This window comes from Myodes glareolus, chromosome 23 (assembly GCF_982192425.1).
Source record: "Myodes glareolus chromosome 23, mMyoGla1.1, whole genome shotgun sequence".
Lineage (NCBI taxonomy): Eukaryota > Metazoa > Chordata > Mammalia > Rodentia > Cricetidae > Myodes > Myodes glareolus.
In genome coordinates this window covers 49,535,390-49,559,172 of record NC_142048.1, presented here as the reverse complement: position 1 = coordinate 49,559,172, position 23,783 = coordinate 49,535,390, and the positions used below count along the sequence as shown (strand labels likewise).

At 43.0% G+C, this 23,783-nt stretch overlaps 1 protein-coding gene across 1 annotated transcript in view; it reads right to left on the bottom strand.

Annotated features, from left to right (window-relative positions):
* Positions 1–14,774: 14,774 nt before the first annotated feature.
* The window catches only part of Slc25a15 (solute carrier family 25 member 15), a 23,976-nt gene continuing 14,967 nt past the window's right edge, over positions 14,775–23,783 (bottom strand). Inside the window, exons 4-7 of the mRNA XM_085680700.2 lie at positions 23,446–23,583; positions 21,025–21,194; positions 19,324–19,482; positions 14,775–17,721 (exon numbers count right to left, since the gene is read on the bottom strand). Of these exons, the coding sequence (XP_085536826.1) occupies positions 17,597–17,721; positions 19,324–19,482; positions 21,025–21,194; positions 23,446–23,583 (592 nt within the window). The 3' untranslated portion in view covers positions 14,775–17,596. The remainder of the gene's footprint in view (positions 17,722–19,323; positions 19,483–21,024; positions 21,195–23,445; positions 23,584–23,783) is intronic.

Here is a 23,783-nt window from a genome sequence, read left to right as displayed (position 1 = left end):
CTAGAGGTAGACATTAGGAGTACTGCTTCCAGTTGTGTGAGGGCAGATGGGCGTTGGTTTGAAAGGCATAAGAGAACTTCCATAGGTAGTGGAAATGTTCTGTATCTTGCTTTGAGTAATGACTTGACAAACACAGATAGATGATAGATAGATAGATAGATAGATAGATAGATAGATAGATAGATAGATAGATAGATAGATGATTGACACACAGACAGACAAGAAGTACCTCTCAAAACGTAGCATAATCTTGTATTATTGTAACCCAGTTACTCAGAAGAGGTTCTTGAAAGAGCCTTGTCTAGTGAGTCACTCCCGTTGCTTCTTTTGGATCATACTGAAAGCTTCCATGTGCTATTGTGGGTGGTTATCACACACTGCGCTCTAGGTCTAAAGGTGTATGCAGTTCTATGGTTCCACATATCACTCCACAGCTACCTCAGATGAGAAGACGGCAGGGAGAGCACAGACAGACGCATGAGCAGTGGTGGAGGTGTGCATTGTGACACCGGGGAAGAAAGGGGAACACAAAAGCATGACGGAAGATTTCTAAAGTGTGAGCTTGTGATAACAGAGAAAACCGGGCTGGTGTAGCTTTTCATCCTCGGGGGATCACATTTTATAATAGGTTTCAACCAGAAATCTTAAAGTATAGACTGTTTTAATGCAAGTCAGAATATATCAGTGACAATTCCATTAAAAAACCATTTAAATAATGTTTTTGTTTTGGTGCTCGAAGGGATAAACCTTCAGATATTTAAATTAATCCGAATAGGGATTAAAATCATTCTATGGTAGAATCTAGGGCTGTACTTAAAAGAACCACCTAGGAGTAAATAGATAATGTCAAACAACTAAGGGCAACCCTAGCTAAAACAGGCCCTGCAGTCCCAAGGACTGACTGAGCACTCTCGCTGCCAGGATACGGTTTTCTGCCTGCAGTAACAATGTGGCGGGACAAATACTAACGGATGCAGAAAGCACACTCTTGTGGACCTTCTGGCTCTGTGCACACCCCAAATTTAAGCCATTAAAATGGTTTTGCTAGTTCCTCTGGATGCATGCCATTCTACATGGCATTCCAGAGTTTTCTGGATGATTTCTGCTCCACAGAGACATGATTGTAGAAACTGTCCAGGGAGCTTTGACACCAAACTAAACCAAGTCAAAACCAAAACACAACACAAATACTTCCGACTGAATACACTTAGTTCTTGTGTTGAAGGAGGCTTTTTTCTGAGCTAAACTCGGGAATGAGAGAAAAGGGTAACCCTTCCAAAGAGCATCTTGCCGAGTGTATGGAGTAGAGAAAAGGAGGGAGTCTGTGTCCCTTCAATTTGGAGTCTTGCTGGAAGTAGACGCAGGGATAAAGGGAAGGACTGGGAAACCAGGAGAGGGAGGCAAAAACTGTTGGAAGAAGAAAGGCTGGAAATGTCAGACATAGTCAGGGGAGAAGAGTGTGTAGGTGTGGGGGAGGGCGTCTAGGGAAACGATCGCTGCCAAGCAGATTGCTTTTGTGACTGCCAAGAGCATTCCTGGGATAGTCTCCCTACTTGCCAGGACTCGGGAGGCATTCAGTTTCAACAATACCACAAGTACAAGCAGATGTATTTTAAATTACAGATGAAATCTAAATTACAAAATTTAATTTAAGTGGCAAATAGCAACATTATTTGTGTAATTATAAGAATATTTTGATAACCCTAGGGGAAAATCGAAACAAAATACGAATGCCGAAGGGTTATTGAGCTAAAAGCCTAAGGCGGGCTGAGAAGTTAGAGACAGGAAAGCAGGCTTGGCTGCTAACACCTGTGGAAGCCAACCGCCAACCCCGCTGGCTCCCACACACTTCCAGACTGCAGGGGGACTGACCTGCAGATGGACGCTTCCATCCCCAAAGGCCCCCTCTTCCATCTCATAAAAGCCTGAGAGCCCACACCATGTGCACGGCCTCACTTCCAGGAGAGCCTGCGGCCTTCCGGTGTCTGGAGACGCCTGCTTCCTTTTGTCGCCTCCATCAGTCCCTACCTAACGAGCTCTACTACTCTTGGTAGGATTGTATTTTTATGTTCTCTTTTTTAAAAAAATGTTTTAATGTTTCTCAAAACAAAAATCTCTTTTCTGGAAATATTTTTTGGCTGAGTACTTTTCCTCTCGAAAAGCCTGACAGCTTTGTAAGAGGCTCCCTCTTCACTGGTTGGGAACAGTTCTTCAGTGGGAAAACAAGCGGTGGAGATGATTCACCTCAACAATAATTTGATGATGATTGCCAAGAGTCCTTCTTCCGGCAACTGCTTGTCATGGTTCTTTGCTTTGTTAGAATAAAGTAGGACTAACGCTGAGTAACGAGGCCATTCTGTGGTTCTCAAGTCGAGTTGAAGGTGTGTCTATCCCAATCCATTCATTAGGCCCAGAGAAGTCACCGAGTTTAAAAGCAACTCAAAAGTTTAAAAATAAAAATAGCTTAAGTTTTAAACTTTAAGTCAAAGCCTTAAAATGAAAAAGAAATACATATTTTTTATTTTTTTCTTTTTATTTTTGAGACAGTTTCTCTGTGTAGTCCTGGCTTCCCTGGAACACACTGTGTGGACATTCTGGCCTCAAACTCACATAGATCTGCCTCCCAAATGCTGGGATTAAAGTCATGCACCACCACTGCCTGGCTAAAATTAAAATTTTAACTGTAAATATCCTTGTATTCTAGTAAATTTGCAAACCAGCAGAGCATCCGTGTACATCCTTCCCCAGGCTCCCGCCAGCAGAGCATCCGTGTCCATCCTTCCCCGGGCTCCCGCCAGCAGAGCATCCGTGTACATCCTTCCCCGGGCTCCCGCCAGCAGAGCATCCGTGTCCATCCTTCCCCGGGCTCCCGCCAGCACTAACAGCTGCACAGCGCAGCACAGCACATTTATGGATACTGACAGGATACTTTTAAACTGTAAACCTTATTTAATTGTGCAAGTGTCCCCCCTAGTGTCTTTCACCCACGTTGTTGGCTATCTTGATTTGTTTCATAATTTCCTAGTATAATGAATCCTGTCTAAGGAGATCCTGAAACCTGTCTTCTCCAGCCTGTCAGGGATATTAAAATTCCTAGGACTTTCCTTTTTTGGGTTTTTTGTTTGTGTGTTTGTTTGGTTGGTTGGTTAGTTTTTTGTTTGGCTTTTTGGTTTTTTGGACACAGGCTCTTGTGTGTTTCACACTGATCTTGAACTCAGAGTGTGGTCAAAGGTAACCTTGCATGCCTGCTCCTCTTGCCTTTACCTCCAGAGAGCTGAGCGTACAGACATGTGCTGTCATGCCTTAATATGCAGTGCTAGAGTTACAGGGCTCTGTGCGCGTTACCTACTTAGTCTACCAACTGAACTTCATTTCACCCCCGAACTTCCTCTTAAATGACCTCGACACTTTAAATTTATTTAATTCTTTTATTTGTGCATATGAATGACCCACAGACTTGTTAGAATTCAGGCCTTCTGGGCAACATGAGAAGTGGCCATGAATTGGAGGACAAACATGGGAGGGATATTAGGGAGGAAATGGGGGTAAGTGGTGTAATTATATTTTAATTAAACCTAAAAAAACTAATATTGAAGACTTACATTTAAATTTTTCTGTAACACTGACTTTAAATTCTATAGGCCCTTATATACATCAGTGTTGGTGCATATATAATTATCAGTTTATTGCTGAGAATGTTGATGACCACATCTTTATCAAAGTTATATAAAAGCATTGATGCCAATTCTTATTTTCTAAAGCTATTCCTATTTTCTAGAGTTTTTAAGACAAGGCTGCTGCCTACATGTCCCTCAACGATGATCTGATGATAAAAATGTCGTGCATATACACTACAGATTTCTGTCCACTGTTAAGGAGAATGAAATCATGAAATTTGCAAGTAAATGAATGGAACTAGAAAATACACCGAGTGAGGTCTCGCAGACTCAGAAAGGCAAGCACCTCATGTTCTCTGTCATTTGAAGATCCTAGTTTGACATCTTTAGATGTGAGTACATAACCGGGAATCATCAGCAGGAGCCAGGAAAGTAAGAAGGAACCATGGTGTGCTAGAAGAGACTCCAAAGGGGAGGATCGTGTGGCAAAGGTGTTATGGGAGGGGAAACAGGGAAAATGGGAGGTGGAATTCATCTGAGGAGGGGAGAGTTGGGCAGGAGAGATAAAGACCACTAAGGATGATTGGGAAAGCCATAAGGGACCATTATTTTATGTTTACTTAAAACAACACATGTAATTTTTATGTATGTATGTATATTCACATGTAAATATTTACATGAAGCTGTGCTTTTTGGGGTGATCATGCTTCCCTCAGGTGTCGCAGACTACCTAACAAAACCCCAGTGCCAGGTGTGGGAAACCTCTGACTTGTTGTTGGTGTTCAAGGTTCCAGAACAATACAGGCTGTTGCTATTGCCTCTGATTGCTTTCCAGAGCTGGAAGGGAAGACCTCATTGAGGTCTTCTTCTAACATAAGAATTTGGAGGAATCAGGATGAAACCTGATGTGGAAGCCTCCTCCCTGGGGACCAGTGCTCACAGTATCTGTAGATGCAATGCAAACCGCCAAGGGAGAAAAGCAGACAATAGCTACCCAACTGTAATGCCTGAGCAAGGCAAGATACACTCACTGGTGTGCAATAGTGGCATGCGTGTCTTAGGGAAAATCAACAGCCATCTAGTTGGACTTAAGGCCTGCTCAACACAAAGGAATTCATGCCTGGTACTATTAAACAGAGCTAGCTAGCCATGGTTGGTGAGGTCTTGGACCCCAGTACTAAAACTTTCCTAAACCATCATTATAATTCCCAGCTGTGTTCTAAAGACCCATCCTTATGCCCAGATAAGTGTAGCTCTCATCCCTTATCAAAACAACCTCTTATTGCAGGAGAAAGAGATTATCCAACATGGTCAAAATGCAAAGAACAACTGACAATTGGGGTTTTCCACCCCCAGTGGATGAAACCACAGGACAAGGCTCAGGGAGCATCAGGAAAAAGCCTGGAAAGGTTGTAAAAGCCAGAAGTCCAAGTTTTCTGCTGCAGGGCACTGTCTTTTGTATATGATGGGGGATGCCCTGTGAAATTTCAACCACCTTGTTCCATAAACACTACCTGTACAATGGCAACACAAATCGTCTTGCAGTGTGGACCAGGGAAGGAACTAATGGCTACTAAGAGAGGGAGAATCAATATTTCTCTAAGGATGAATCCGCTGATAAAATTTTCAATGCCAGGTGATCATCTCTAAACACATATACATATGAGTAATACTAAATGGACTCAGCAGTATGTGCATACGTGTGTGTGTGTGTGTGTGTGTGTAAAACAATAAGACTTAAGGAATAGGTGGTGAATTAGAGAGAGAGTGGCCGGACATAGGAGGAGGTGGAGTGCAGAGAGAGTGGAGTGAAATGATGGAAACACACTGTCTATGCATGATATTCTCAAATACGGTGTAAAAATACATTGGCTTTAATTTTCTTTTAGTTCTTTATGGTGTGCATGTAAATGCCAGAGGACAACTTATGAGAGCTGGTTCTGTCCTTTTTGCATGTGGGCCCTTGAGTTTGAACTCAGGTTGAGTGAGCAAGCACCTTTATCTGCTATGCCGTCTTACCAGCCCTATGATTCTCTAGATCTGTCTGGTGTTCGTATTTCTTACTGGCCATGCTGCTAGTGAATCAGTGAGCTTGTGTCCAGACCGGTCCTTTTATTCTTGGCCAGCATCTGTAATGGTGTTATAAACTCTTTTATTCCAGAGATATGTTGGTCTCAAAGTTTTTATGAAATAGTATCTTTGTTACTTTTCTATCACTGTGATAAGACACCAGAACCAGGGTCACTTGGCGGTTGTCATGTCAGGGGAGCTGTGGTCAGCAATGGAGCTCATGGGATATCACCCACCAGACAGCAAAGCTATGATGGTGCACCCTGGAGAGGCACCACCCTGGGGAATGGTCTCCTGCCCCTTGCTTCTGTGCTTCTGCTGTGCTTTCCCTGCCTGCTGCTATCGTGTTCTTTCTGTATCTGGCAGGGTGTGATGATTATGGGAAAGAACCCCACTGTATCTAGTATAATGTGATTGTTTCATGGAAAAATCCCACTCCTCACTGAGCAATTTACATGCATATCATAATGTAGATGATTTTTATAAGAGCAGTGATACTTAGATAAATGATTCGGTTGAACTTTCTGAGTCAAACAGAAAGATACGGGTGGTTAAGACAGTTAGTGGAGATGATTCGGGAAATGGCTTAGGCTGCCATGCTACAATGAGAGACTAAAAAAAAAAAGACAAAAGTAAGAGTAGTAGAAGTTCCCCTCCTCTTTGCTAGGTGTGAGATTTGCTGAGGATGGAAAATAAGAACAAGGAAGTTTCATGCATTATAGACTCATGAATTCTGCCTGTGGAGAAAAACCAGGATGATGATCAAAGAAGCCATTATGGCCCTACACCAAGGTTAGGTCTGAGTTCCTGTAGCTTACAGGAGTAATCAGGGTTTGGTATGTACTCTGAAAAGCCAAAGTTGTGAAAGGAAATTAAATGACCCTATTGTGTGTAAAGAAAAAAGAAAAGACTAGATGGTTAGCTAGACCACTTGATTAAAGTTTTGTAGAGTAGAAATAGGATAGGAATCTGCTAATCTGAAACTAGGAACTGGCTGAGACACATTTGGCTTGCTTAAAACTTTTTAAATCAACAATAAAAGAATCATCGCTTTGGGGTGAAGATGTTGTGGTGGGAAAATTAGTACAAAGGAACCTGTTCAACTACTCGTGAACTCCTAAGAAGAACTTGTAACTGATGATCACATTGTGATTTCTTTCTGTGTAAAGGTTTTAATTTGTGTTTTTTTTTAAAAATCTGTAACTTGCAGTTGTAAGGTAATCTTTTCTTGCACAGAAATTTTTGTCTTAGGTGGTATAAAAGGGCTAAGAGAAAAAGAGTCAAAAGAGGAAAAGAAGAGAGAAATAAAATGAAGAAATAAGCTTTGCCCCCTCAGATCAGTCTCCTGTGTGTTCAGCAGCACTGACTCCACACTTCCTCTCCAGTTTCTCTGACCTATTGAAGCTGGATGTCGGCAGCACCGTGAAAAAGAAAGCTTATAATATGGAGCTTATGGTGTCATAAGTTTGAGCCCATGGTGATAAAGCAAAGGCATGACAGGAGGAACAGCTGAGAGCGGACATCTTCCTTAACGATCACAAGGTGGAGAGAGAACCCTGGAAATGAGGAATGTCTTTTGAAGTCTCAAAGACCACCTCCAGTGACCTGTCTCCTCCAACAAGGCCACACCTCTTAATCCTTACCAAACAGTTGCACCAATAGGATCCGAGTATGCAAGTATATGGGGGTCTCACGGTCTGAGTTAATGAGGACAACTGGCCAGGTCTCTCTCTCTTCATGTTATGAGAATGAATGAAGACAGATACCCGAAGACAGCACTGCTTGGAGGAGTGCACAGGATAAGGCGAAGAGGAAGGGCCAAAAAATGATGGACAGACAGCATAGAGGAAGACTGTGGAACCTTGGGTATGACAATAACACAAGCATCTAGGACTGCCCAGGATAGGAACAACTGGAGAGCCACCATAAACGGGCTGCTTGTTCCTGCTTAAGTGTGGCCGGGCATCAATGGTAATGAATGATTCAATGAATGATCCTATGGGGACCATTGTCATTCAAACCACCCCAAGAAAAACATCCACTCTGTTAGATTCAAAAGAAAAAATAGAAGCCAGATGATCACTGCTCAGAGATACTGTCCTGTGATCTTTGACCTCCATAGGTTCTTGCCTCCTTTGCCTGTGCTCTTTAAATGAAACAGCATCTGTTCCTAATTTCCTGCTATATGGAATGAAGCTCATTTTATTTCCCAGTTCACAGCAATCTCAAGACAGCCGGAATCTTTGTCTTAGGGTTGCCATGGCATGGAATTCTATTTACATATTGGCTTGTTTCTCCACAACGGATAAAGACCTTGGGGTGAGGGGCTGAGCAAGGATCTTCCATTTCACTCTCTGGAGCAGTGTTGGCTTGTATTGTTATCTCATTCTCATGAAGAGAATTTGAAAAGTGAAAGTTTTACGGAAAGGTCTGGTGGGTGGGGCTGGGGAGCCGAGAGGGTTGACTGGAGGTGTTAGGGCAGGCACTTAAACAGAAAGGTTTGTCTTAGCTCAGCTGAGGAGAGAAACGACATGCCTCTTCCTTCCTCCAGGAACACCCAGAGCCTCGACCCTGGACACAAGAACCATTAGGTTGGCAGATGTAGTACTAATCTTGTTCCTGACCGTGAACTGACTGATTTCATTGACTTAACAAGCATAATTTGGGGGAAATTAAGAAAAAAAAAAAGAATGAAAAAGAAAAGTTGCTACCCTGAGGGGCAGCAGGAGAGAAGATTGGCATCAGGAACTGGAGGGGTCTTCTCCCTCCTCTTCCCCCCCCCTCCCGTAGATGGAGGGTTGGCTAAGCTGTAAGGCCTTCTGGGTCCCTCTGTCCAGCCCTGCCCCCCAGTCCCATTGCTGCTCTGGCTCTTTTCAAGCCCCAGCAAAAGCAGTGGCTGCAGGTAATGGGGTCCAGAATTGGCAGGGAGTGAAGTGGGGACTCCCTAGAGAAGCTGTGTAGTCTCTACAGTCGCAACAGAGGGAAAACGGAGCATGGCTTTTCAGGTCTTCCCTGTTTTTCATGGCTTTTCAGTCTTCCCTGTTGGTGTCTGTTTGGGGGCAGAGTTGACGACTGGCTGTCTTTACCTCTCTTATTCTTTAAGGTTTGAAGTATTTTCCAAGTTCAATCAGTGCTTTGTTATAGCTGGATTGAGGTATGGTTTCTCAAAACAAGGATGGGAGTGTATATATATCATCTAAGTAACAAATGTTCAAGGTCTGGGATCTGTCCCCAGTACCTCTCAGAAGAAAACAAGTAGCAGAAACTACCATAACATATGAACAAACTAGATATGAAAATATAGTTATAAACAAAAATAAACAGTACCATTGCATCGATATCAGTAGAAAAGACAGTAGAAAAGTTTATATAGAATAAGTTAAAAGTAGCAAATACAATAAGACCCAGAAGAAATAACACATAGGACTGGCACGATGGATGGGGGTTAGAGGTGCTTTTGCCCCCGTCTGATGCCTTGAGGTTGTTGTGAGTGATCCACAGAATGGAAGGAGGGAGTCAGTTCTCAGAAGTTGTCCTCTCCCTTCCACACGCATGCCTTCGCATGAGCAGGCATACGTACACACATAACATGCACATTCATGAAGAAGATAAAAATTTAAAAGAAACCCATACACAGCATCTAAGGCGGACGACTTTGCCTGCTCTTTTTGAGAGGCCTTTCCCCAGTCTGTCTCACAGTGCGGAGGATTTTGAGAGGCATTCCCCAGCCTGTCTCACAGTGCAGAGGATTTTGATCCATGGGTCACAGGAAAGCACAGCCTGGAGTTTCCTTTCCAACTCGCGGCAATCATCACACTTCATTGTCATTTCTTGAAGCCAACAATTCCATTGTTTCTGTGGTTTGGGACAGAATGCTGCATGCAGTTTTATTTTTCATTTTTGCTAGGAACCTATAATTATTCAAGGATTCTTAGGAGTTGTATTAGTTTAATAAGAAGATATATTGCAAAAATTTAAATACATCACTTTGAGTGGTTGCTACATAGCAATTTAAAATTATTAATCATTTGTTTATTTAATAGGATTATTCTCTGAGACTTTCTTTTTTTAAAATATTTTTTATGGTTCATTTAACTTTATTTTATGTGCATTGTTGTGAAGGTGTCAGACTCCCTGCAACTGGATCTTCAGACAGTTGTGAGCTGCCATGTGGGTGCTGAGAATTGAACCCGGGTCCTCTGGAAGAGCAGTCAGTACTCTTAACCACTGAGCCATCTCTCCAGTCCCTCTCTGAGACTTTCATAAGTTGAATTTTACTATTTCTCAAGGATATCATACAGAGGGTCCCCCTAGCTCTTTCCCATGGGACCTCTCAGCTTTCCCTTCTAGCCCATATCCATTTCTTCGTGTCTGCCCCTGACCTGCAGAAGCTTTTTCTACCAAGGACTCCTAGTGGCCACGCTGGGCATAGAGGAAGGAAGAGCCTATTCACTATCCTCTCGCCTCCATTCTGGTCTCTCCAGATGACTCTTAGTCCCACAGTAGCCTGCTGACCAAGAGATAGAAAACATATGGAGGACATTTCATCCTTATTGCCGATCCTTGATCATCACCACGTCCTTTGATATGCCGTAAAAATGTGTGTCCTGGTCACAGAAGCTTCTTTTTGTAGTAAACTGTGGTCAATGAACAGACATAACTGGTTGCTGATATTAAGTAACTATGAGCACATACACACACACTTACACACACACACACACACACACACACACACGAGAGAGAGAGTATGTGCACACACTCTCGTTAAAGCAGCTCATGTTTTCACTCTGATAACCTGCGGACATGGTCTAACTTTCTGCCATGTGCCCCACAATTTATTGTATGTAACTTAGTTTTGTGCCCTATAGGGAAAATCAAGAATTCTTTAATATTGTCTAACTTTATTCTTTGTGTCTATGAAATGAAATGAAAAGGAGTCTCTGAGCACTTGACAGTCCCTTAAACTAGATGGCAACATTTGGTGAGATGACCTTTGCCCCTCTGAATGGAAAACCATTTCACGGTACTCATGACGATGCACAGCACACACGACAACCTTTCAGCATCTGTGTGTGACTTTTTGATTGGGGACTAGATGCAAAAAGACACTTGATTACAGTCCGTTGAGAACTTCAGAGTCCAGCAACCCTAATTCATAGCTAAACTGTCTGAATGCGCATGTGTGTTGTTTGCAATGATCCGGGAGATAAGAATCTTATTCAGAAGCAGAGAGGTGGGAGGAGTGGGCAGCAGAGGAACACAAGAGTACCCCAGAGTTTTACTCCATGAAAGCCTGGCTCCCAACCCAGACCCATAGTGCGCCAGCAACGCTGACGTGGAAACAAAACTCTGGGTACTCTTCTTTATTGAGAGTCCTCTGTTGCCCTCTCCTCCCACCTCTCTGCTTCTGAATAAGACTTAATCTTCTGTATCTAAATATATATTATATATTATTCCTGAAAAGATAAGAAGCACAAATTGCCAAAGAAAAGCAGAAAGAAACAAAGAAGGGTGACTTCTCATAGAAATTGATTTTAAAACAAACCCCATCACAAAAGACTACTTTCCATCGCACTAGGTTTCGAGCGGAAGTTCTTAAGTCTTGATATATTAAAGTTGCTTTTGCAAGCCCATGTATTTCATTCGCACATTCATGTCTAGGAACAAAGGGCACTACTTCTGTTCTCACGCCTAAATTCATGTCAGCTTTTATATAGTGTTTTTATTTATTCTTTGAGAATTGCACACATGCATACAACACACCCTCTTGGTTCTATATATTCTGTTTTAACTATACTATACCACAGTAAGTTTCTTTTCTGGTCCTGTGTATGAGGTGGGCCACGTGCTTCTTGTATCTTTGTGTGTGTCTTTCCTTAATTTGGGAAATTTTTCTTCTATAATCTTCTGCATCTGTACCTGTAACTCATAGTTTTGGTCTTTTCATGGAGTCCTAAAGTTCCTCACACTCCTTTGGGTTTTGAATTTTTTCTTATTCTTTGCTTGAGTGATCCAATTCGTCTACTTTACTCTCAAGTCTTGGTATTCTGTCCTCTATTGACCCATTCTATTGGTGTGGCTTTTCCCGAAGTTTTCCAATTGGGTTATGGAGGATTTTTTATTCCATCATTTCAGCTTATGTTTTCTTCAGTATTTTTTTCCTCTGTTCACTTTTTAGATCCTGACTTTTCTTTGTCATTTCATTCAGCCATGTTTGTGTTTTCTTAGACTTCATTTGGGAGTTTAAGTTTATTAAGAAATTTATGGCCTCTTTAACTTCCATGAGTTCCTTGCTCATGATCATTGTTATTTTAAAGTCTGTGTCCTGGGTCAGCCTAAGAAATTCCCCCTGGAGAACAAACATATTTCTTTCATATTTGTTGTGTTTTTTGCAAGGTGACCTGGGCATATGAATTTCTTTCTTTGGTTGTTTATCAGATGTGGAATTCTAGTCTGCTCTATATAGTGGAAACTTAGCTTTGTTGTTACCACCCATGCTTGGACAATTTGACATCAGATATAAAGAGTTGGTCTGGTCAGCTCTCTGGTTCTCAGTGTTGATTTTTATTCTTTGTGTACAGGTGTTTTGCATGCCTGTATATGTGCACCATGTACATGCCGTGCCCATAGAAACCAGAATAGAGCATCTGATGCCCATTAGAGTTACAGGTGGTTGTCAGCTACCATGTGGGTGCTGGAAACAAAATCCAAGTTCTCTGGAAGAATAGCAGAACTGTAACTGCTGGGCCATCTCTTCAGCCCCTCCGTGTTGGTTTTTGACTAGATGGATGTAGTTCATTCCAATTCAATGGTAGCCAAGAAAGGGTATGAATGGGAGTTATGGCTGGGTCTGCTGGGCTGGTGTGCAAGCTTCACTATTCAAGCTTTGCATAGGAATACATGCAGGTGAGATGTACCTCGGAGTATTCACTAACCTATGCTGGTGAGTCAGAAGATTACCATGCAACCTAGGCTGGCCATGAAGATGTGATCCTCCTGCCTCAGCCTCCCAAGTGTTGGGTATACAGGTTTGTGTCATCAAGCATGACTTTCTTATTTTTTATTACTACGGCTCTGTAATATATTTAAAACCTGGAATGTAATCCCTCTGTGTTGTTATCTTTCCTCAGAATGGTTTGACTATGTCGACTTTGTGATTCCATATGAATATTAGGATGTTTTTCCTGTTTCTGTGAAGAATGAGATGGGACTTTTGGTCAGGATTGCATTGAATCTGTGTACAGTTTTTGATAAAATGGTCATTTTCCTAATATTAATTCTACCAATTCATAAGCACAAGATGTCTCTCCATTTTCTAGCGTTCTCTCTCTCTCTCTCTCTCTCTCTCTCTCTCTCTCTCTCTCTCTCTCTCTCTCTCGTCTTAAATTTTTCATTGTAGAAGTCCTTTACCTCCTTGGTTAGGTTTGTTTGCAGATATTCCCTTTGAGGCTTGTGGATGGAGGTCAGTCTATTATCTCCTTTTCTGTGTATTTGCTGGTGGTGCGCAGACAGGCTATTCACTTGTGCAGGTTGTTTCAGTTCCCTGCCACATTGCTAAGTTTGTCTTCATCTTTCCCTATTTGTATCACCTTAATTTCCTTCTTTTGCCTTATTGCTCTAGCTAGTGTTTCTAGCACAATATTGAAAGGGAGTGGGGGTAATGAACATCATTTTCTCATTCCTGACTTTGGTGGAATTGTTTCTAACTTTTCTCCACTGTGTGTGGGAGTCTTGTATATAGCTTTTATTATGTTGAATTATGTTTCTTCTAGCCCTACATTCTCTAGGACTTTTTACCACGAATGCATCTTTTTGTCAAAGGCTTTTTCTGTATCTATTATGTCCATGTGATTTTTCTTTTTAAGTCCATTTATATGGTTCATTGCATTTATTGACTTGCATGTTGAATCATCCTTGCATTTCAGGGATAAAGCTAACTTGGTCATGGTAGATAATATTTTCAATATGTGTATTCTGTTTGCCAGTATTTATTGAGCATTTTGAATCTAGAGCTCCAGTTTTCTTTTTTGCTGTCTTTTCCTGGTTTTAGAATTACAGTGGAGTGCACCTTCTGTTTCTTTCCTGTCATATAGGAAGGACTGGCCATAGATCTTCTTTGAACATCTGGTAGAATTCTGATGAGTATCCTCTGGCCCTGGACTATTTTAAACTGAAATTTTTTATATTATTTCAATCTCATTTGTTATGGGTCCAATTAGGTTGTTGGCTTCTTGGTTTCACTTTGGTGGTTTAGCTGGATCTAGAAATTCATCCATTTCTTTTAGGTTTTCCACGTTAAGGGAATACAAGGTTTTAAAATATTTCTTATAAAATTTTGAATTTCTTTGGGTTCTCTTGTAATATATCCCTGTTCATTTCTGACTATGTTGGGTTTTATCTTTCTTTTAATTACTCGGGCCAAACAAAGGTCTGCCAATCTTATCTTCTCAAATAAGCTACTTAGATTGATTCTGTGTATTGTTATATGGTATGTTTTGAATTTTTTCATTTTTTAACAGTACAAATATCTGAAAAATACCTATAATACACATAAATCATGATATATGTGTATGTATGAATGTATGTGTACATATATGTATATAGATGGGAATATATGTGTGAGAATATATACTATATACATACACACTATATATTCTCTCTATAGTATATACATATATATAGAAAGAATATATGAGTTGTCCTTAAATTTCTTTTTTAAAAGGACTTTCTTTTTTTTTTTTAAGATTTATTTATTTATTATGTACACATTGTTCAGCCTCCACGTATGCCTGCAGGCCAGAAGAGGGCACCAGATCTCATTACAGATGGTTGTGAGTCACCATGTGGTTGCTGGGAATTGAACTCAGGACCTCTGGAAGAGCAGTCAGTGCTCTTAACCTCTGAGCCATCTCTCCAGCCCCAGTCCTTAAATTTTTTAACACCAAGAGAAAGCAACATACTCTTGAAGCCTTCTTTGTGTCTTGACTATATCATTATAAACTGTAAAGTACTGCATATTTAATGTGATTGCTTAATATGTTTCGACAGGAATAAGGGAAGAAATTTTAAACTCGCTGGACTCATTAGTTCTTTGTACCAGTTTTATTATGAAACTAACCTTTTTCTTTAACCATGTCTTTTTAAGAATCTTCCTAAATACTATGATCACTGCCCTTTTTTTTCTTTTGGTTTCATACAGCTTTTATATGAACAAAACAGGTAGGGCTACATTGTAATCCAGCCTAATGTCCCATGCATGTATTATGACAAGGTTTATGCCAGCTGTGCTAAATTCAACTTACAGAAACAAAACAAAAATCTTTGAGTCATCATTTCAATGCATCAGTCATGGTAATGTGGCTTTAAAATCTTTTAGAATCTGTTTGCATTTATCATTAATATGAAATACACATATAATATACATTACAGTTTGAGGGCTCGCTTACATTTTCCAAGGGTGAGTCCGTTATCATCCTAGCAGGAACGTGGTGCCATGTAACAGGCATGAGGTGCCATGTAGCAGGCATGACTCTGGAGCTGAGAGCTTCACATCCTGACTCACAGACAGCAGGGAGACTCTGGGCCTGGCATGGGCTTCTGAGACCTTCCTTCCTCCAGAAAGGCCACACTTCCTAATCCTTCTAATCCTGTAAAGAGCTCCACTCCCTGGGGACTAAGCATTTAAACAGATGAGCCCCATGGGGGCCGTTCTCATTTAAACCACCACACTTGCAGAAGGCAGGAGCAATCTAGCTGGATGTTTCATGACATTTGTCAACTGGCCTACAGTAAAATTATTTTACATCGGGAAACCTTCCTGGCAAGACAATACTTGTTCCAATGCAAATTGGTCCTTAATACAAATAAAATGTATTTAAATGAAGCTCACCATAGACTCAATGTTAGTTTTATTTAATAATGATAAAGTACTCATTTCTTTAAACAAACTATCTCAAGTTCTGGTTTTGTCTTAAATACAATTGTACCCAAACATTAAACCACAAATTAAATCAAAATAATAATAAAAATTCTCCTTAGGGCTTTCTTTTTTCACTTCCCCTTGTTTCTATACAAGAGGCCACAAACCTTTAATGGACAGATTGCAAGAAGACATAGAGGGATAACAGACCCCAGGCACCCAAAGGGAAGACCACGGCTCTGGCCAGTCCTCTTCCTGCAGGAAGCCAATCCTATTTTACTTCAATCCAGACCTGGACAGATGAAGCACCACTCAGTGGCCACTGGTCATTCATGAACAGAGAGAACTAAAGCAGAAAGGCGGTTTCTCAAAAAAGCCAGCCCAGGGATGCTGAGAGCGCTGAGAGGCACCCCTCCCTTTCCGGGAACACTTTGCTTCCCCAACCTTGTGCTCCTGGCACTGTGGCAAGGGGGCATTAGCAAACCTACCACCTTCACCTTTACTGGCAGAGCAGGGACAAATCCTACCGACAGCCCCTCTGCTCTTGGAGTATTGCAGACGGTGTGATTTTGGTCGCTACATACATGCTACCTAGTTTAATAAAAATATCTTTATTACGTCACAACGCTTTCCAAATCTACACATCATCTAGTCATTGCTGGGTGTGCATGCCTTTAATCCCAGCACTCAGGAGGCAAAGGCAGGCGGATATCTGAGTTTGAGGTCAGCCCGGTCTACAGAGTGAGTTCCAGGACTGGCTTCCATAGCTATTGAGAAACCCTGTCTCAAAAAAAAAATCATTGACTCTCAGCTCCAAATGAAGAGGCAAATCAAGGAGTTCCAGGCCCCAAGGTAAACTTCAGGAGGGTGAGGGCTGACATGGTTATAATGTGGTGCCTAGTGAGCACCTCTGGACTTGCCTGTGAGTAGGATTGGAGATGAAAGCAGGGAGCCCAGATTTCTCTGCTTCCTTAAGGACCTTTGATTGGTGGAGCAGAAAGACAGTGGGTTTAGGGTGGCTTCATATCCAGGACCAAAAGAGCAGCCGGGCTGGGCAGTAGAGGAGCACGCCTTTAAAGCCAGCACTTGGGAAGCAGAGGCAGGTGGATCTCTGTGAGTTCGAAGCCAGCCTGGTCTACAAGACCTAGTTCCAGGACAGGCTCCAAAGCTACAGAGAAACCCTGTCTCAAAAAACAAACAAACAAGAGAAAAGAAAAGAAAAAAGAAAAAAAGAGCAGCCTGGATTCCTGCTGAGAGCAGGTAAAAGCCACTGTCAGTTTTCCTAAGGGCGTGGCAGGGCATCCCTTGTCTCCTGAGTCACACTCCAGGTCACTCCCACCAACCCCAGAGTGCATAATAAGCCCGCCTAGAGAATGAATGGCAAGGTTATGAGTTGAGCATCATGAAAAAAAAAATCCAGGATATCAACCCTGACATTTCATCAAGAATGTAGAAGCCACAAGTATGCATCTAAAAATATAGATGATGTTTTAGCTTTGATGTACCACAAAAAGTTAAAAACTTTAACCTGTTAGTGCACAGGCTCAGCGGCCTTTGGCCCTGCATCTAGGATGGGTTAAGCAATCATTTACAACAATTTGCATAGAAGTTGGTCACCATTTACAACTAGACAGAGAACAAAACCGTGTTTTCCTCAACTTAGATCCATCTAGATTGCACGTGTACCTCTGACCTCTGCGGGAGTTCTGTCCTGAGAAGAACACAGTCTGCACAAGGCCACCAGCTAGCTGCCCTGCACATTCCAAGGGCAAGAGCAGCGACTTTTTCTTTTGGCACAATAATGGGGAGAAATTATACTGTGTAGAATAGAGGGTCTTCCACAAAGTCTAAGACTTTGAACAGAAGAAGGGAAGACAAGGACAAAAGTCCCAATTAATCAACAATTCCACATTGTTCTTGTACTCTGTGAAACCCTGAGTTAACAACAGTCACTGAACGCCTGCCTTGAATCCAGGCCCACCAGGACACTTCAGTATGCTTCCAATTGGTTCATCATCAACTTCCTGCTATACTCATAGGCCAAAAACAGTGCCCCATTGGCAGGGAAGGCTCGAAGCATAGTAGGTTTCAGTCCAGAATACAAGGCTGTTATTCCTGAAAGACAAAAGGGCAATCAAAGATCGTAACAGCACTTGCGTAAGGACACACGTGCAACTGCACAAGGGAGACTGTCTGTGCCCACAAATTCAGGCACAGTACTAAGACCATTGTGATGAAGGGACTTGCTCTCAGACTACAGGAGCAAGGGAAGTAGCAAGGCCCCTGGCAAAGCTGATTGATGCTCAAATAACAAACCAACTGCTTTGCCTAGAGGACTCCTCCAGTAAGCACAGAGCAGAGCTAACGACGAACACGGCCAGGTGGAGGCAACTGACGAGCCAGAGGGACCAGAGATGTAGTCACCCTGCTCAGAATGGTCATGGGGGAGACCTAGATGAGGGTCTGAACTAGGGTGTACCAGGCCAAACCGGAGAAGGCACACAGGAGAAGTGGGGACACACAAGACACCTGCATTCTGTGTGGGCTGTGAGTGTTAACATGTCTGTGTCTCCTGCTCTCTATGCGGGCTCTGAGTTTAACATGTCTGTGTCTCCTGCTCTCTATGCGGGCTCTGAGTTTAACATGTCTGTGTCTCCTGCTCTCTATGCGGGCTCTGAGTTTAACATGTCTGTGTCTCCTGCTCTCTATGCAGGCTCTGAGTTTAACATGTCTGTGTCTCCTGCTCTCTATGCGGGCTGTGAGTTTAACATGTGTGTGTCTCCTGCTCTCTATGCGGGCTGTGAGTTTAACATGTGTGTGTCACTGTGCTCTCTATGCGGGCTCTGAGTTTAACATGTGTGTGTCACTGTGCTCTCTATGCAGGCTCTGAGTTTAACATGTGTGTGCCACTGTGCTCTCTATGCGGGCTGTGAGTTTAACATGTGTGTGTCACTGTGCTCTCTTTAAACCTAAAGCACAGTTCATAACCCAAGGTACTTTTTGTTTTGCAGATAATGACATTTTGACTTCATCTATTTTGCTTTTAAAATTTTTATCTCTAAAAATAATTTTAAAATTTTAGATTACAATTATAAATCATTTCTTTTCCCTTTCCTCCACTCAAGCCTTCTCATAACCCTAGTTTTAAGATGCCTATATGGTGGGTTGATGTCATACAAACATGCCTTATAGTCTGTATTCTGCATAACTCTAAACCTGATAGCAAATCATCCCTAGGGGCTGCTCAGATCATTTCTCGTTCCAGAAGTCTTATGGTTAAAGAAGTTGTACTGCATTCTTTTAAGTGTAATGTATTAAGAATGTAATATATTCAATATTATATTTAAAAACAGGGTTCTTTGTGAAACAGCCCTGGCTGTCCTGGAACTCACTCTGTAGTGGTCCTGTTGGACTTTTCATATTTGGATTCCATAAATGAGGTGATGCTGCTCACTTCACAGCACCCTCGAGACAAACGTTTGCATCTTAAAAATCCCCAAGGAATTTAGAATACAAAGACTCCTGCCAGATACCTGGTCCAGAAGATAGGAAGAAGAACTTTAAACATTTCTGAGAACAATGAAACTAAGCTAAAGCAAAGGTTTGGCGATAGAAAGCAGCGTCAGGAAAGGACGAGGCCAGAGAGAAGTCACAGGTCTAATTATGCATGCACACACTTCAAAGAGATCAACCACTGTGCACACACCCCAGCCTCACCTTCGTTCTTCACGATACTCAGGAAGGTTCTGACTAACCCCGTCTGCTTTCCAGTCATAGAAAGAACTTGAATTCTAGATTTGATACAGTCCACTGGATAGACGGCAAGCCATAGGCAAACTCCACCAAATCCACCACTTAGCATCAACGGGACAGGACCTAGGAAGGGAAAGCAGCCAGTGGTACTTCGTTTTAGGTAGCATTTCCAGAAGCACATGGAACAATTAACTCCTTAAAAAACGTTCCAGGGGGCTGGAGAGATATGACTTAGTGGTTAAGAGCACTGACTGCTCTTCAAGACTCCCTGAGTTCAAATCCCAGCAACCACATGGTGGCTCACAGCCATCTATAATGAAGACCTGGTGCCCCCTTCTGGCATGCGGCCACAAATGGAAGGAACGATGTACACATAATAAATAAATAAATCTTTAAAACAAAAACAACAAAAACAAACAAACAAACAAAATGTTCCAGGTTCTGACTAAGAAGTTGGAATATCCCTGGGCCTCATCAAGACCAGCTGCACATTCAGGTATTGAGTCCCCACCCCCCAACCTCGTCCTCCAGTTGGGGTTGACCCACCCACAGCCAGCAGGTCCCATATAACAGAAATAGAGTCCATGTCTTTTTCAACTTTAACCCAACAGCCCAAATCTCTCTCTACTGTGACCAAAAAGGAAAAAATAAAAATCTTTGTACATTCCTGAAACAACATGGTGATTTGTTAGCACATTTTTAAAATGTGCATTAAGCAGGTGCAACTGGGATTGTTTCCATTTATGATACTGATAAGTGCTGTGGGAGCTCCTTCTGCTCCTTCAGCCAATAGCCGTTGAGATACCAGCCCACTGGGGCAGGGTCTCTTTCTCTTTAAAAAGCAGCAGCAGCCCTCCTCTTACTCTCTTGCTCCGGACTCCGGTTCTGAACAACTAGACTCCTTTCCTGGCTGTCATGTAGGACAGTGTTCTGTAGGTTTTTTTCCCTCAAATAAATAACCTTTTTAATAATAAGTTCAAACTGGTGTGGGATTATTTCACACATTATCTGGCGCCGAACGTTTGGTTTTAGAACCACCCCCTCACCCTCCCCCCCATCCCCCAGCTTGGCTGCCTGCTGCCAGCTCAGCTTGACACAAGCCCTCCCTCAGCCGTGGCCAGTGCCTGGAGTCAGCAGTTAAAAACTCCACGCCTCCCAGGATCCACGGGCCCAGACAGTCTTGAGTGGGTTTTAATGGATAATGAGAAAATAATTTTTGGGAAACAAACTTATTTGTGATTTGATGTCAGAGCCAGGGTCTGGCAGACAGTCTTAATTTGTAATTGCAATGACAAGCAATTAATTAATTAAAAAAGAAAATGAGTTTCTAAAGCTTATTGCGAGATTATTGCTAGTGACAACCATTTCTTCCTCTAATGGACTCAGAACAGTTAGTGTCACCCAGAAGGGAAGCGGCGGCTCTAACAATGCTAATGTGGTGAAGAAGTTTGGAACATAAGGCTTCATTCAGGGCCTCTCTTTAGGAAACTTCCCTCAGGAGAGGATGCTAGCCAGCACCTGCCATTACTTTCTAGCGTCCAGGAACTCCCCAGTGCTGGGTGGACTCCCGGGAAGGTGCACACTGAACACATACCCCGTGGAAACCAGGAAACCCAGGAGGCTGACTCTACTAAACCCAAATGTCATCAATGTGAATACATTTACCTAGTTCATCTTTTGATTTCCCTGATGCGAAAAACGATCTGCTCAATTCATAGCCACCGAAGAACAAGAAGTAGCCTGGTACTTCTCGAAGTAAAGTGCTTGAGAGTCCGTGGTAGAAGCCCAAGGGGCCGTCCTTCCTAAAGATTTCCTTCACAACTGACCAAACTGTGCTGGGGGAGACAAAGCAGGAGGCACAGTCAGTGCAGGTGGGGAGATGTGTGCATGCAATCAGAGGTCCTTTCCAAGGAGGACTTACGTGACCAGCTTTGCTCTAGCTGTGTTTTCTGTGACCTGCCCACACCAGCTGCTTCCTTACTTGTGCCTAACCAGGCCTGCTAACTAGTGGGTGTACACTTCTGTAAGCTATACTGCCTGAGATGTAAACGGGTTACTTCCTGTTTTTTCAACATAAGTAAAAATGAATTACAATAAGGATCCATGCAAGCTTTGAAACAGCTAACAATACTATACTTGCTTAAAGCCTTACCCCTGATGCCCCCTCTTCAGCTTGTTGGTGTATTCTTACTTGTTACATCATGAAAACTGAAGGGAGAAAGGGCTTGTTTTTGGCTCACAGTTCAGGGTACAGCCCATGGTGGGGGCAGAGTGGTGCGGCAGGAGCCTGGGGCAGCTGATCACAGCGCACCTGACATCGGGGGGCAGAGACAATGAGTGCTAGGGCCCAGCTGACTTCGTCCTGCTATGCAGGCTAGGACCCAGGCTCGGGTCATACTGCCACCACTTTTTAGGTGGGTCTTCCTACCTCAGCTGACTGAATAAAGGTGTGCCCAGATACTTGCCTCCTGGGTGAATCTAGATCCCGTCACCATGTTGGCAATCAACAGTGGCCATCACTGTGTGCTTAGGATAATTTGTTAAGGTGGTATAGAGACATGAGTATCACTTGAAGGCAAGACAAGGATTGAGGGTTGAGCAATACAGGCGTTGGGATTCAGGGAATACCTAGAACCGAGTCTCTCAGCCACAGGGTCCAGAGGAGCTAACTCCCTTTAGCAGATGAGCCCTGCTCCTGGAATAGCTTAGGCCCAGACACCCTAGCCCCCCATCTCCACCGCAGTGTGCCCTGTGGCAGGTTTTAAACACAGAGAACAAGCAGAATGTCACATGATTAGTGTAACCACTAAATCGTTCCCTTTGTTCTTAGGGAGCAGGGGAGACACCTCAACTCCTGGAGGGGCAAAGGCCGTAAGCAATCCTCCTCCTCCTGAGACCTTTGTTCCTGCAGCACTGCCCCCTGCACATGTGAACACAATAGATGACTCCGGCTCAACGCTGAGCTGCAGCAAGCCTGCAGCCAGGCCTGTGTGGCGGTATCGTTAATGTTCTACGTGTTACTCTAAGCACAGGTTACAAAGGTCCACTCATTTTGTGACTGTGGACAGAACTGTCCGCTTGTGATCTGTATGCACTAACAGTACCATCGGTGGGTTCTAGTTCAGAAGTCACCTTTTAAAGCAGTGATTCTCAACCTTCCTAATTCGGTGGCCCTTTAAAACAGCTCCTCATGTTGTGGTGACCCCCCCAACCATAAGATTATTCCATTGCTAGCCCATAACTGTAATTTTGTTACTGTTATGAATCATAATGTGAGCATGCGAAAAGATCATTCGACCCCGGGGGTCACGGCCCTCAGGTTGAGAACCACTGCTTTAAAGCATTAGGCAGACTCCTAGGCCATGCAGATCAGGGAGGAAACTGACAGACAACTGGTTAATCTCTTGACTGGTTCCCCAGAAGGTTTACAGACCTTGGGTGACAGCAACACCTTTGACTAGAGCTTCAACCAGCCACACGTCAGGAGACACCATTTTGTGATTAATAAGGATAATTGTTTTTCAATTCTAGACACGTGTGGCATATATATCCTCACGGGGGTGGACAGCCGCTTCCATGCCTAAGCTGACTATAGAAAGCAGCTCTACTTACGCAGGCCTTGATGAATGTTCTCAGAACCTGGACCCTTAGGAAGGACATGTGAAGGTTTAGAAAGGGTGGGAGTTGCCACTAAATTGTGGCAAAAAGACTGACTACTCATGTGAAAATTGAGAAAGGGCAGGAAACGTTCACCTCAGAATCCAAATCCACTTAGCTCAACTCTCAGACCCAGTTCAAAACTGTCTCCCAAAAACGGTGGAGGATCACACCTTATGCAGTCAGGAGGACAAAGGGACATTTGGCTCCTTGGTGTCTCCATTTCTGCACTATTAAATAACTGCCTAAGACACCCTCTCTAGGATAGGGAGTGTGTCCCAAACATAATAAACAGTCTTTCGGGAAATTATCCCAACAAAGAATAGAACAGGGAAAACTGTTTCTACACTTGGTGCTTAATTTTAACAACATAAAACAAACACAGTACACCCAGAAAATACCTAGCATCTGTGAACGAACAGTGCTTACTTCTGGCTTGCAGCTATCTTTCCCGATGATTCCATTTCATACATGGCCTGGAGCCGGCACTTCACAAGCTCTGTGGGGCAGAGGACCAGTGCGGCAAAGGCAGAGGCAAAGGAACCAGCAGCTGCGTTCTGGAGGTCACTGAAAGGATGAAAGGAGGAGCATTAGCTTATCTGTCCCTCCGGCACTGACTCCACATAAGAGCAAAGGATGGGAGAACCGAACCTACGTGTGCTGTCCCATCTACGAATCCTGAGACCCTGGAGCAGACAGCAGTACTCCAGCTTCATCGGGAATGGCACAGAGGTAAGACATGTCCCCAGAGCCGTACATCTAGAAAG